This window comes from Bombyx mandarina, chromosome 19 (assembly GCF_030267445.1).
Source record: "Bombyx mandarina strain Sakado chromosome 19, ASM3026744v2".
Lineage (NCBI taxonomy): Eukaryota > Metazoa > Arthropoda > Insecta > Lepidoptera > Bombycidae > Bombyx > Bombyx mandarina.
The window spans coordinates 14234501-14250028 of NC_143225.1; the positions used below are offsets into that span (position 1 = coordinate 14234501).

At 50.7% G+C, this 15528-nt stretch overlaps 1 protein-coding gene across 1 annotated transcript; it reads left to right on the forward strand.

The window, feature by feature from the left end:
* The first annotated feature begins 253 nt into the window (after window positions 1–253).
* Window positions 254–1534, forward strand: LOC149500907 (uncharacterized). Its single transcript, XM_089735505.1, has 2 exons — window positions 254–417; window positions 643–1534. Exons 1-2 carry the CDS (start codon window positions 254–256, stop codon window positions 1472–1474), a joined length of 996 nt encoding a protein of 331 aa, XP_089591631.1. The 3' UTR covers window positions 1475–1534.
* Window positions 1535–15528: the final 13994 nt, after the last annotated feature.

The following is a 15528-nucleotide window of genomic DNA, read 5'->3' on the forward strand; positions in this document are numbered from 1 at the left end:
TGAGGCGCCTGCGATGTGCACTTCGCATTAGCGCCGCCCTCCCGCTTGGCTCTGTCTCGCCTCGGGCCCGCCCTAGTGGCTGGAGCCTGTACGGGGGTGGAGCGGGTCACCGCAGCACCCAACACCGCGGCAGGTGTAGACGCAGGCCGCTCAGCGTCACCAGAGACAACACGCTTCGCCTCGAGAGCCTCGACGGCCGTCGCCTCCCTAGACTGCGGCGACGGGAGACGCGAACGCCGCTGTACCGCGCGCGATGGTGGCAGCACGGGCCACGGGTCGCCAGCCGCCGCTGAGGGACTGGGACCCCGAGGGACCCCGGAGACCAGCGGCGACACCGCCGGCACAGATGCCGGAGGAGTCCGCGACCCAGCGGCACGTGGCAACGCGGGCGACGACCTCGTCGCGGCTACCCGCTTGGTAGCAGCAACCTTGCCATCGGGCCGCTGCTGCACCTGTAGCTGTGCTCGGAGCCTCGAATTCTCCGCCATCAGCTGCACCACCTGGTCATTGGCGGAAGCAACCGAAGGCAGAACCTTCGAGACTCGCGAGACGACTTGCCGCAGCCTGCGGCCAGCAGCTTTGGTTTTGGCACTGGTCGCCGCATACGACTTGACGGTCTTCATGGCCCTGCCTATGACCAAGGCCGCCCTCCTCCTCTTCTGTCGTCCGCCCGTCCAGCGAGGAGACAGACATCGACGCCGATGACGGCGCCGGTGACGGTGCGCCCTTCCCCCGAGCGGGTCTCCCTTTAGGGGGCGGCATCTCCTCCGCGGCAGAGGCCGAATCGGAGACTACCACCACTTTCTCCGGTGGGGCATCCGTGTCAGAGGACGACGTTTGCCCCCCCTCCCCTTCGCAGGAAGAAACTCCCCTTGACTTTCTCTTCCGCCTAACTTTCCCTTTCGGGCCAGCCGCCTCGCAGTCGCTGACGAGCGCAGAGCACGTCGAGCCAGCGCTGGCACACCTCGGTTCGACGGGTTTTCCGCTGCCCGTCGCACAGCCCCCTTCATCGTGGCATGCTTTGCCCCCCCCAGAATACGTGGGGCAGCATGCTCCCACCGAAGTGGAAGCACGGAGGGATTCTCCACCTAGAGTGGTACTCTCCTGGGGTAATGTTTTTTGTAAGTTTGCCATCATTAATTTCGTTCCTTTGTTATTTAACCAGGGGTCGGTCCCCTGGGACGGCCCTCACGACTGGACACCCTCCAGCCACTCATCCCATCACCGGGCACGTCACAGGCTTAGGATTAGGGCATTTTTTATAGAGGTTTGCATCCTCGCGGCCCCTACTAGGCAGCGGCCCCCGCCCCCCACCAAGTGGGGATTACGGTATGGGACAACCCTTGGGACTAGACTCCCTCTAGCCATTCATCCCATCGTCAGGTGTCAAAAACTTGGGATTGGGGCATTTTTTATAGAGGTTCGCATCCTCACGGCTCCTGCTAGGCAGCAGCCCCCGTCCCCTACTCGGTAGGGATTGCGGTGTGCTTCTTCGAAGCCACGCCGGTAAACCGGTACCCCCCTTTGGGGGGCCTTCCCCTGAAGCCGCCAAGAGGCAGCCGGGGACATGGCAACCAGCGACCGGAAGGGAGTGCCCTCCGGTTCACTTTTCATCCACGTGGGGTCTACCATTACTGACAGACCCACACGTCTGACCACGGTGTGGCCACGCCGGCGTACCGGTACCCTCCTCTGGAGGGCCTTCCCCTTTAGCAGCCAAAGAGCTGCCGGGGACATGGCCTAGCATTCAAGAGGGCTCCAGAAGGGAGCCATCTCCCGCTTCACGCACCTTTTGTCCAGCAAAGGTGGGAAAACGGGAACACGGTGTGCAGTCCTCTTTGTTCGCGGCACCCCTGTGCAGACAACGCTGCTCCACGGTATCGGGGTGCACGCTTAAGCCCCACCGCCGCGACAAGGCGAAACCACGTTCGGTGGGGGAAGATAGCACCTAGAACCATGTCGCGTATTTTAAAAGATGACTTAGGACTTGCAGCCTATAAGAGATGTACTGGTCATTTCTTAACTGATAATTTAAAAGAGAATAGGGTGGTAAAATCGAAACAACTACTGAAGCTGTACGCAAAGGGAGGTCATAGAATTTTTTTTTTACAATTGAGCAACATTTTAAGAAACAAACTGACCGTATTTATGCTCAAAGCTCTAAGGAAGCTTCCCAATTAGTCGACAGAGTGCAACGTGGGCACTATCCGACTTCAGTGATGGTTTTTTTTTTATTTTTATGATTGAAGGATTACTGGTGGCCCGGAGGCCTTTCCAGTTTCACCAGGACAGGTGGGCGAGCAAAGGCTCAGCCAGGAGGGGTGGGATTTGCTAACAGCTGCCCGAGCGCCTTTTTTTTTTTTTTATTGCTTAGATGGGTGGACGAGCTCACAGCCCACCTGGTGTTAAGTGGTTACTGGAGCCCATAGACATCTACAACGTAAATGCGCCACCCACCTTGAGATGTAAGTTCTAAGGTCTCAGTATAGTTACAACGGCTACCCCACCCTTCAAACCGAAACGCATTACTGCTTCACGGCAGAAATAGGCAGGGCGGTGGTACCTACCCGTGCGGACTCACAATAGGTCCTACCACCAGTGATTACGCAAATTATAATTAAATCTCCGAAGGAGACCTAACAACTCAAGAGTAGCTGCTTCGCAAATGAATCTACTACCGGATCGGAATCGCGACCCGCTGAGAAGATCCGGCGAGAAACTCAGCGAGGCGATTCATGGGTTAGGTTGCACGGCGAACTCTTTGTCGAGTTCGACGAGTACGGTTACCGGGGTCCCTAAGCCTGCTCCTAGTGTTAGAGCTGAAGGCGTCTAATGCAAAGGTTATTGGATCTGATGGATCCGTAAGGACGTGTCTAGGGCGTCGACGGTGACTGGCTCCTGCATGATCAGGATTCGGGGAGTAGTCAGCGGCGGCTACGATAAGGCGATTATCATGACGCATAGCCTTATCGAAGTACCGTTCCGACGCTGACTTCATGTATTTCTGTATAGATTCGAGGCCCAGGTCGTCGTGTAAAGTCAACGTTCCTCACGAACCACGGAGCTCCGACGGCTAACCTGCAAAAGCGGGATTGTAGAGATTGAAGGGTGTCTATGTGTGTGCGGGCCGCGTGAGCGAACACCACACTCGCGTAAGTCATGACGGGCCTTATGCAAGTTTTGTAAAGTGTCACCTTGTTCCGAAGGGACATTTTACTCCGCTTACAGATCATGGGGTAGAGTCTACCGAGAATAAACGCGGCACGGTCACGGACTGATTTTATATGCGGGTGGAATGTCATCGATGCATCCAGGGTAACGCCCAGGTACTTGACCTTCCTGGCCCAGGGTATGGATTGACTAAAGAGAGTAATCGGGGGTGTGAGATTCCTCCTCCTAATACGGGAGGAAATCCGTGTGGAGCTTCCCCTCTGAAATAGCACCGCAGTACTTTTCGCTGGGTTGATATCTATGCGCCATTTTCGGAACCACTGTCCTAGGGATAGGGCTGCGCTCTGAAGCTTCTTCGCGATTAGGGACTTGTTTCTACTGGAATAGTAAACAGTCGTGTCGTCGGCGAATAAAGCTAAATGGGTCGGCGGCGACCGGGGAATATCGTTAACGAATAAGCTAAATAGGAGGGGTGAAAGGACAGAGCCTTGCGGGACTCCAGCTGTGAGAGGTCGTGGGGAGGAGCGGGTTCCCTCGACTCGATATCGAAAAGAGCGGTTCGACAAGAAGTCCCGTATGATGAGCACGAGACTATCCGGCACACCCATGTTGAATAGTTTGAAAATCAAACCGTTGTGCCAGACTTTGTCGAACGCTTTTGCGACGTCGAAGAAGAGAGCTCCCGTGTATAACGGTTTTGGTCGATTAAGCCCCACAAGAATGTGCTCCGTGAGGCGGTGCACCTGTTGAACGCATGAGTGATTTGTACGGAATCCGAATTGTTCATCGATGAGAATGCCCTTGGATGAGACGAAGTCTCTGAGGCGTTTGTAGAGCAGACGCTCATACAGTTTGCCTAGAGACATGAGGAGGCTAATCGGGCGGTAGCTCGTCGGATGATTTTTTGGTTTACCGGGTTTATGTATGCCAATAACGTCCGCTTCTTTCCACACCGCGGGAAAGATACAGTTCGCCATAGCGGCATTGAAAATAGATGCCAACATCACGATGAGTTGGACGGGTAGAAGCTTAATAACGCGGTTGGATATACCGTCGGAACCGGGAGCCTTGCGAGGACGTAGGTCTTTGATCAAGTCTTTAACTTCCATCGGGGTGACGGGTGGTAACGCATTCGAGGGTGGCAAGGAGACTCTGCGTTCTACCTCACTGTCTACTAATTCTACATTAACAGGGTCCACGGATTGAGTGCTGGGCGTGCACTGGGTTTGCAATGTATCGGCCAGCAACTCTGCTTTTTCGTCATCATCAAACGCTGCGAGTCGGCCTGAGGGGCCTACGAGAGGGGCATAGTTACTACCGTATCCGATTTGAGAGTACGAGCTAAGCGGTAGTAAGACCTTTGGGAGGGCGCGAGTCCTTCTAAGAAATCAGACCATCTGGCATCTCGGACTTCGGCGATGCGAGACTTTACGTCGCGTTGTAGGGCACGCATTCGAATACGATTTTCCGCGGTAGGATACCTGTCGTAGGCGCGTATCGAGGCGTTCTTAGCTCTAAGGAGTTCCCTAATATCATCGGACAATTTGAAGCGGTGAAGGAAGTCCTCCGCTACAACTTGTTTCGATGATCTATCTAATGTTGAGGTGATGTGTGACGTTAAGATGTCTATGGCTTCAGCGGTATCCTGAGAAGACGGGGTAGAGTCCGGGCTAAACGGGAGCGATGGTGGATCAGATTCAGCCAGGCTGATGCCCAGCGTGTGCCAATCCACCACAGTCCTCGTGACGGGAACGGAGTCGGGAGCGCGACCGAGCTTCATAACGACGGGACGGTGGTCTGAATCTAACTCTGAAACTACTTCGATCGAGTGTAAGCTCAGAGTTACGTTTTTTAATAACGCTATGTCGAGTATATCCGGGCGATGCGCGATATTTAGCGGGTAGTGAGTCGGTGTTAGCGGAGCGACGATATCGAAGGCGAGATCATCGACTAACGCGTCAAGCCGCCTGCCATTCGGGGTTGTGGTGTGTGAGTTCCACCTGATGTGTTTACAATTTAGGTCGCCCGCCAGAATGACAGAGCTCCCCATGCCGAGCAGCGCCTCGATATCACTGCTTAGAACGATCTTATCCGGTGGAAGATAAACGGACGCGATAACGATCGGCGTGTGTCCCGTCAGTGAGATTCGGCACACTGATGCTTCGATATTAGCGAGCGCGGGAGGATCGAGCGGGACGCAATGCAGGGCTCTTCTATAGTAAATGACGGTACCACCACCACGAGCAGAGAGCCTGTCGTTCCTGACCATGTTATAGTTCGCGATTTTAGGGTCACGGCGCGCGGGCTTAAGTAGGGTCTCCTGCACTAAAAAGATATCAATTTGATGGTCACGCAAAAAGTCAGAAACCTGATCACGTTGATTTGCGAGACCGTAAGCGTTAAAAAATCCTATCGTTACGGATAGGGGCTTTATTCTACTTATATACGCCATTGATTACCGGCGGAGTGAGGGGAGGACGTACGTATTTAATGACGCGTATACGTCGGCGTATTCTTGCACAACGGCGATAAAGTGTTGTGCAGTGGAGGCAGCGCGAATGGCGTCGCCCAAAGCGTTAACGCGCTCAAAGTTGATCGACTGAAAGAAGTCGATCGCTATCGGACGCGGTCGGAGGGCAAGTCGCGGGAGAGGGACGAGTTGCGGGGGCGGGACGAATCGCGGAGGAGGGAGTTGTAACCGTGTTCGTGTACGGCAGCGGTTTCGCCCAAGCCGAGACACTGGGTACCGGCGCCGGAACGAACGCTGGCTTAGCCTGCGACTTAGAGGGAGCCGAGGCTTTGATGTCTGGGCCGGAAGCTCGGAGGCGGTTTTGGCGGGCGACGCGGCGATTTATTTTCGGGGCTCGGGGGCATCCGCGGTAATTTGCGGGGTGACCCTGTGTACGACACAGGACGCAGCTAGGCGGTTCCGCCGCGGTTTTTTGATCGCGAGTGCAGAGGGCCGTGGCGTGATCTTCTAAACACTTGACGCATCGGGGGCGCGCGTGACAGTTACGGGAAGAATGCCCGTATAATTGGCAGTTATGGCACTGGCTAGGTGTGCCTTTCTTGTGTGGGGTTTCGTGGGATTCCGGAAAGGCTACAGACCGTTCGGATGTTGAATATTTGCTTACCCTCGGGGGTAGGCTGGAGGGCGACGAGAACCATGTTATATGGCTCCCTTCCGCGACCTGTGTGCATGCGGTGTACGGAGTTAACCGGTAGGCCTTGTTCGAGAAGGTCGGCCTTGACTAGCTCGGCATCCAACTCTTTAGGGATGCCACGTATGACGGCACGGAGTTCACGCTCCTCCTGGAGCGTATACGTGTGGAAACTTATACGCTCCTTACGGAGGTAAGAAGAGAGGGCCCTATGGTCGTCGGGTGTTCGAACCTTAATTTGAATGCCGTTCGCGAGGTTACGGGCATTCGTGAAGTTGATATTTTTGGCCTTAAGGGCCAGGGAAACTCGATCCCAAGCTGCCTTCTCTTGGAGGATTACCGGGGGAGGGGTCTGGGTTATATTTTGTGCCACCGGACGCGGCGACGGAGTGGCACGGGCTGGAGGCGCAACGGGAGTCTGAGGGCGGGGGCGCGACGCGTTCGCGGCTTTGCTAATTTTAGCGGCCGCGGGAGCTCGAGACTCCGCGGCACGCTTCTTACCCTTTTGTACCAGGGTGAATCCATCCGTCGATGAGGCGGGAGCGAGGTCGACCTCCATCTCCGAGTCAGAGTCGGAGGACGAGGAGGCAGGCGCAGGTGACCTACGAGCAGGTGTTTTGGAGGGCACGACGGAGGCTGCGGATGATCGCGCTGCTGGAACGGTGGCCACGGCGGACGACGCAGCAGTTTTACTCGCCAGTATAGGCGACGCGGGAACGGTAGGCACGACGGAGGCTGCGGTACTCGATGCAGAAGCTTTGCACGCAGGTACAGGCGACGCAGGAGCAGCGAGCTCGGCGGAGTCCTCGAGAGGGCTCGCGGTGTGATCGGCCTTGAAGGCCAGAAACTCTGAGGCGAGCTGTGGGTGGCGAAGTCGGAGGAATTCCGCGAATACAGCGTCCATGATCGCTGAGTGCCCAGGTGGGGCGGCCCCGGGTCTTGAAAACACTCGCCTTGCGGCGAGGCCCCAACTTCTCGGACCTGAGCGGTTCTATTGAACACAGGTGGCGATGCGGCACGATTACTACAGGACAAAGAAAAAACACAACAAAACGGAAATAACAAAAAGAAACAGAACAATTAAACACTTCCAGGAAAACAGTTTGTCGGCAGATGTACCACGAACACAGAAACAACAAAAGGAAACAAAACAAATAAAAACTTCCAGGAAGAGCACTTAGTCGGCAGATGTACCACGAACACAGGCCGCGCGAACAATGGCCGGGCTAACCAAAGCCGGGCGAACAAAGACCGGGCGATCGAGTGGTCGATGAGCACGTCCGCACTTGACGGGTGCCTCTATCGGAATGATCAGTGATGGTTTGGTGGGGTATTAGCTATGAAGGAGTGACTGGGCCATACTTTTGTGAAAAAGGTATCAAAACATCGGCACAAGTGTATCAAGATACCATTCTTGAGAAGGTAGTGAAGCCCCTTAACAACACCATGTTCAATAATCAAGAATGGTCCTTCCAGCAAGACTCGGCGCCAGGTCATAAAGCTCGCTCTACGCAGTCTTGGTTGGAAACGAACGTTTCGGACTTCATCAGAGCTGAAGACTGGCCGTCGTCTAGTCCCGATCTTAATCCGCTGGATTATGATTTATGGTCAGTTTTAGAGAGTACGGCATGCTCTAAGCGCCATGATGATTTGGAGTCCCTAAAACAATCTGTACGAATGGCAGTGAAAAATTTTCCCATGGAAAGAGTGCGTGCCTATATTGATAACTGGCCTCAACGTTTAAAGGACTGTATTGCAGCTAATGGAGACCACTTTGAATAAGCTTGTTATTCTTTAAATTGTTTTATATTTATGTATTAAACTAACACACTGTAAAAGTAATAAATGTTATTTGCCATAGATTTTTTTTTGTTTTCCTTTGTAACCGTATTTAAGGCCAGACTAAGTATTGGTGAACGAGCTCATGATCTTAAGTGGTTACCTCAAGCCATTGACATCACAATGTGAATGTTACCATCCACCTTGAGGCATGAGGTCTAAGTCTTAATTGAATAAGGGCTGTCCCAATCCTCCAAACCGGAACGCATAACTGCTTCGCAGTAACAATAGAGGGGTGGTGGGACCTGCCGGTGCGGGCCTGGAGTACACTCTACCACTAGTCAGAATTATAATGTGAATATTGCGCAGAAGAGAAAGACTGACTCCGTGGTTGGTTTGGAAAATGTTTATTTCGTATCGTTACGCGCTGGGGTTCGGGATAAATAAAATTCTACCGAATTACAAATTAACACTGTATTCAACTCTTCTTCTTCCTATTCGTACACTCTTGACAGAGTGGTCGTGGTCATGCATCAGTCGGATCCTGCGATACCGATGCTCTCGCGATGCGACGCCATGTGGCACGATGTTACGCAGAGTGAGAGCAAACATGTATGTTGGAGTGAGTAACAGATTTTATGAGGTCGGTCCATCGTGTTGGAGATCGTCCGCGAGATCTTTTGCCCTCGACTTTCCCTTGCACCACCAACCGCTCAATGGAGTCCTCATTACGAGTGATGTGCCCGAAGAACTTGAGGATTCGTAATTGGACTGTTGACGATAGTCTCTCCTTGATGTTGAGCTCTTTCAGGATCGAAATGTTGGTACGGTGCGCGGTCCACGGAATTCTGAGGAGACGTCTCCAACACCACATTTCTAGTGCGTCGATCTTACGACGGTCTTGCATCCTCAGCGTCCACGTCTCAGCCCCATACAGAAAGATTGGAAAGACCAGGCATCTCATTAACCGAACTTTTGTATTTTTGGTTATTCTGCGGTCTCTCCAAATCTTTGTTAGCCTCTCAACTGAGGATCTTGTCACGGCGCAACGTCTTCGGATCTCATCTTCGCAGCCTCCAGCGTTGGTGATAGTGGAGCCTAGATATAAATAGCTATTAACTACCTCGCATCCCGCTATATGTTGGACTTCCGGTTGGTTGATGTTAGCACAATCTACGATCATCATTTTGGTCTTATCACGATTGATCGCAAGTCCAAAATCCAACGCTGTAGTCTCCAGCCGGCGAAGAAGCACCTCGATTTCGTCTCTGGTTGACGCCAAGAGGGTAGTATCATCGGCGTATCTCAAGTTTGATATTTTCCGACCACCAACGGATATTCCTTTATCCCAATCTTCAAGAACTATCCGCATTATATACTCTGTGTATATATTAAATAAAAGAGGAGATAGTATGCAGTTATGCCTAACGCCTGCCTGTGTACTGAAGCGCTCGGAGTCAATACTGTCAACACGAACAGCCGCCGTGCCATCTTCGTACAGACGTCTGATGGTGTGTACAAGATGTTGCGGTACACCCATTTCCGTCAGTACCAACCACAGCTTCCACCACTTGACGGTATCAAAAGCCTTTCGGAAATCCACGAAGCACACTCTTTCACATTCAACTCTTAGAACACTTAAAACACTTCACTACACTATAAAATTCTCAATTTGCTTCTTTGCTTCGCTTCAGGTGATCCGTTCGCTGTTTCGCTGCGAGTAGTTCTGATTATTGATTGACTGCGTGCCATCCCTGCAACGCTTTTATAGTCGATACGACATCTCTAGAATTATCGAAAATATTCAACACATCTCTAGTATTGTGTTTCCGCTATCTGACAATAGATGGCGTTGTACTTCTCGAGCGTTCTAGGTGCTACTAGATCCTTCGATACTCGTTCGACTATTCGGCGGTAGATGGCATTACTCTTACCGGCGTTACAGTATTTAAAATTAAATATTATGCGTTACATACGAACATAAGCACGTGGAGTAGTACGTAGTATGTAGTTAATAGAGACTTTTTTTGACCTACAGATTCTAGTGACTTCGAGAATCATGATTAGATTCGCCGAACGAGTAGGTGAGCTCACGGGGCTTTAACCTAGTGACGTTGTGGACACTAGCACTAGCTAGAGCAGTGCTTCGTAGAATCTACCATTGGATCGGAACCGCGACCCAGTGAGAAGATCCGGTGAGAAACTCAGTGGGATGTGTCTGAGGGTTAATTTTCTCGCCAAACCCTTCGACGAGAATGGTGACCGGTACTTGAGGTACCTAAAAGCACCTATAATGGATCGCGAGGATCCGAAATTACGTGTTTTACTACGGCGTGTACTACGGCGACTGTTTAACGTTTGGTCCGCAGGATCGAGTATGTAAGTAGTTACCGGTGGCCCTGACAAGAGAGTTATCGTGTTGCGCCGCTTTTTCGAAATAGCGTACTTATATCGACTGAAGATACTTATTCATGGTGTCCAAGGTCGTCCAGGTCGTCATGAAGATCCACGTAAGATCCACGTTCGGAGGCGGAGGTATTAACGCGCCTATTACAGAGTGGGCTGCTCGAAGTTGTATCTGGAGGGTGACCCTTTTTGAAGATCACGGTTGGGCTTTTGGTAGGGTTGAGGTCGATTCGCCACCTCCGGAACCACTGTTCCACGGTGATCCAATAACGACTTCTTCCTATACGAGTAGAAGATAGCCTTGTTACCGGCGAAGAGTGCTAGACGTTTCTCGAGCGCTATGACATGCCCTTCTTCAAACGAGGCTTGTGGAGAGTACTTAACGGTATGCAGTGGCTTGGCTCTGCCCCTGGCATTGCTGACGTCCTTGGGCGACCATTGACCCATCAGGTGGACAGGTGGATACAGGGGCAATAAAAAAAATGTATATAAAAAATATTAACATTTGGGTCTCCGGGTATACGGTGATATACAAACTAAACAATACCGGGGACAGAGCGAGAGAGAGGAGCCTTGCGGGACTCCGGCTACTATATGGCGGGGGGGAGGGCGAGTTCCCTCTATACGATATCGAAACGAACCTTTTATACATTAAATAAAACAGATTCAAGTGTCATATATTGTATGTAACATTGCGAGTAATAAGGATCGAGCAAAGAACAAACAGTCTATAATGAACCCGGGGATCCAACCACCCCTTCTCTCACACACACCGAGACACACTGACGCTGCGGACATTGACCCGTACCACACAACATCAGACATACTTGATTTTATGTTAAAGATGCAAATAAAATGTATAAATAATATGAAAACTTGATACAACCCATTCTTGTTGCATAGTAAAACTTCATTGTAAGTGGCGCCCCCTGGTGTCCCGTCGGCATTCACCTTCAGGCACGAAATAGAAGTTTAATTTTAAGTAATGACGAGAACACGCGCGTCCTCGCTCCGTGACACTTTGTTACACGAGCGATCAGTGGCGGCACCGGCACTAATAACAAAGATCTGGAAATGTGATTGTTATGCGTGGTCGTGGTGGTGGTGGTGGCACCACCACCACCATTAAACATTAAATTAAGTTCTTCTAACTCTCTTATAGACGAGAATGAGTTGGTCTCCCGTATGGATGTGGATGAGTATGTATGTGTCGTCCGGACGCGTAGCGTAATGTGGTAAAGGTAAGTAAGTACCTGAGTAGGCGTCGACGGTGTTCGGTTAATAAATTAAGTACGACACCTTGCACACCAATTAAATGTTTATTCAATTATACTTAGTCCACACGAAAATACAACACAGTCTATATTATTAAAATTATGAAGGATTGAAGGTTACGAGCACAGATATATATTCAGTTTATAAACAGTACACAGAAGACACTTTACACTTTACGACAATACTATTACAATAAACACAAAGCAAGCGCGTTATCACAAGAGATGCAAAAGCTTCGAAAGCAATAAACCGTATATAATTAGCAAAAGCGACGTGCGTTCAGTACGAGGTAAGTTTCGACTGGGGGGCGTGGCTAGCCGCGATCAGCTGCGCCAGAGTACATTTCCCAGCTACCCGCGATATTCCGTTCAAGCGCGTGTGTCCACAGCGTGAACGCACGGGCGACCAGCTGATTGACGCGGCACGATAAATTGTCGTGTGTGTATGTCTTTAATATATAACGTAGTAATAATATATTAATAGATATGTTATATGTGTGAATGTATATTCTGTCTGTATTAATAATTATATGAAATAAATATATTATATAAGTTTTATATTGTGAAGAGTAAATGTGTATGTGCATGGAATGTGGGATAAGCCCACATCACTCCCCCCCAGAGACCTGATTAGGGGCGATAAAAATCCGGGAATCTGACATGTCGACCGGAACGTGTAGTTATAGGTGCAGTTCTGTCAGGTGGTGGAGCTACCGAAACATCGGGTTCAGATATGACAGGTGGAAGTGTATTATCTAACAGGCCTTCATGGACGGTAAGGTAATACGCAGGTTTTAAACGGTCTATGGAGACGGTGACAGACTTACCTTTAATTAAAAGTTTGAACGTCTTGTCACGTCGTTCTAATACTTTATGAGGACCTGTATATGCTGGCGTAAGAGGAGGACGCGAAGCATCTTCACGTAGGAAGACGTACTCTGCGTTCTTGAGCTCTTTGAAAATAAAAATCTTTTCTTTGTTATGGCGAGAGGCGGGAACCGGTTTTAATTTCTCGGCGAATGAGCGTAGACGAGCCGTAAAATCTGATAGATCAGTAGTACAGGCTGTGCTCGGCTCGAAGAATTCGCCGGGAAGTCTTAACGGCTCGCCGTAAAGCAACTCAGCGGACGAAGTCTGTAAGTCCTCCTTGAATGCGCTACGGATACCAAGTAGTACAAAAGGTAGGACTTCTGACCAATTGTCGTTAGCGTGGCATACGATGGAAGCTTTTAGCTGCCTGTGGAAGCGTTCCACAAGACCGTTACACGCGGGATGGTAGGCAGTTGTGCGTTTGTGCTGGAATCCAGTAGTTTTTGCCAGATACTGAAACAGCGCGGACTCGAATTGACGGCCGCGGTCTGTAACAATATCTGTCGGGCAACCGAATCGGGATATCCAGCCTGAAATCAGTGCCTTAGCCACCGTTTCTGCGGTAATATCAGGTATGGGCATGACTTCCGGCCATCGAGTGAACCGGTCTATAGCCGTGAGACAATACCTGTATCCCTGTGATACCGGGAGTGGGCCTATCAGGTCTATGTGGACATATCTGAAACGTGCAGTTGGTGCGTCGAAAGTGCCCAATGGTGCAGACACGTGTCGACTAACCTTCGCGCGTTGGCATGATAAACATGACCTAGCCCAGTTTCGACAGTCTTTTCGGACCCCAGGCCAAACAAATCGATCGGCTACCAACTTGGCAGTCGCGGAAGCGCCGGGGTGACTTAGCGAGTGGAGACTTTGGAATACCTGTTTGCGGTAATCCTTTGTGATGAATGGCCTGGGTGTCGGTGTACTGATATCACAGTACAAGGGATTACGGCATCCAGGGTATTCCATCTTTTTGAGACGGAGAGATAAGCTGTCCGTTAAATATTGAGCCAGTTCGGGATCACAGTTTTGAGCGTTGGCAAGGTCGGCGAGACAAATTGGAGCCTCCAGTTCATCGACGCGAGATAAGGTGTCGGCCACAACGTTATTTTTGCCGGAGATGTGCCTTATATCCGTCGTGAACTGGGATATAAAGTCCAAGTGACGAAATTGCCTGGGCGAACAATTTTGCTTCCTTTCGTGGAAGGCAAAACTGATTGGCTTATGATCAGTATAAATCGTGAAGTGTCTCGCTTCAAGCATATGTCGGAAGTACTTGATCGCCTCGTAGATTGCAAGAAGTTCGCGATCATACGGGGAGTACTTGTTCTGTGACGGACTCAGCTTACGGGAGAAAAAACCTAGAGGCTCCCACGTGTCATTTTTCAGCTGTTGCAAAACAGCCCCTATAGCCAAATCAGATGCGTCTGTAACCAAAGACAGCTTAGCCTGACAATCTGGATGTGCCAGGAGTGCCGCGTTGGAGAGGCTTTCCTTGGTCTCTGCGAAAGCTTTCAGAGCAACGTCATTAAGGCTAATAGGAGTGGAGCCTTTGACTGAACCCATAAGTAGGGCGTTAAGGGGAGCTTGTATTTGGGCAGCATTAGGCAGAAACCGCCTATAAAAATTGGCCATACCTAGAAACCGTCTAAGCGTCCTAACGTCTTTGGGTGGGGGAAAGTTATTGATGGCTTGTACCTTCTCGTCCAGTGGTTTGGTTCCGCTCTCCGAGATACGGTAACCTAGAAAAGTTACCTCGGGAGCCCCAAAAACACACTTGGACAAGTTGATTACCATCCCGTAGTCCCTAAGTCTGGTAAATACTTGGCGCAGATGCTGCTCATGCTGAATGCTGTCCCTGCTAAATATGAGAAAATCGTCCAAATAACAGTAAACGAAATCTAGCCCGCGCATCATCTCATCTACAAATCTTTGAAATGTTTGGCTAGCATTTCGTAGCCCAAATGTCATGAACGGGAATTCATACATTCCAAAGGGGGTGGTGATCGCGGTTTTTGGTATATCGTCGGCACAGACTGGTATTTGGTTGTAGGCTTTCACAAGGTCGATGGTGCTAAACGTACTACAACCAGCGATATTGTGCGCAAAGTCGTGTATATGACGTACTGGATACCTATCTGGGATAGTCCGGGCGTTGAGTTGCCTATAGTCACCACAAGGGCGCCAACCGTTGTCTTTTTTCGGTGCCAGGTGTAATGGTGATGACCATGGGCTATCAGACGGTCTAGCTGTACCATCAGCTAGCATGGACTCGAATTCCGCCTTCGCCACCTTCAGTTTCTCGGGCGCTAAACGCCTAGGTGCACAAGCGACTGGAGGCCCTGGTGTAGTCCTAATGTGGTGTTGTGTATTGTGGCTTACCGTACGTTGTGTACCAGCTGGTCGCGTAATTTCAGGAAAATCGCGCGAAAGCAAAGCATGGTAGTGGGAATCACCAGTCGGAACCTTCACAGAAAGAATATCATTAGTATTAGAGGCCAGTGAAGCTGGAGCAGACAGGGTAGTGGTGTTGTCAATTAATTTCCGATTCTTACAATCTACAATCAGGTTATAGTGACACAAAAAATCTACACCTATAATGGGCTTCGTCACATCAGCCACTATAAATCTCCATGGGTAGTTGCGTCGGAGTCCAAGGTCCAGGTTGAGCTGCGAGTACCCATACGTGTCAATGGTTGATCCGTTGGCTGCTGTCAATTTGTAGCTGGTTGGTGCACGACGCTCTCGTAGCTGGGTCCGTGGGAAAACGCAGAGGTCACTACCGGTGTCGACCAAAAACTGGGTTTTCGTGGTGCGGTCAGTTACGAAGAGGCGACCTGGAGAGTTGAGGCAGTCGTCTGTCGCCA

What these genes read in the sequence shown, in the direction of transcription:
- LOC149500907 (XM_089735505.1), top strand. Translation starts at nt 254, where the DNA reads ATGGTGGCAGCACGGGCCACGGGTCGCCAGCCGCCGCTGAGGGACTGG. An exon ending in TCGTCGCGGCTACCCGCTTG is followed by an intron (nt 418 to 642) that starts GTAGCAGCAACC and finishes CCTATGACCAAG; the next exon opens with GCCGCCCTCCTCCTCTTCTG.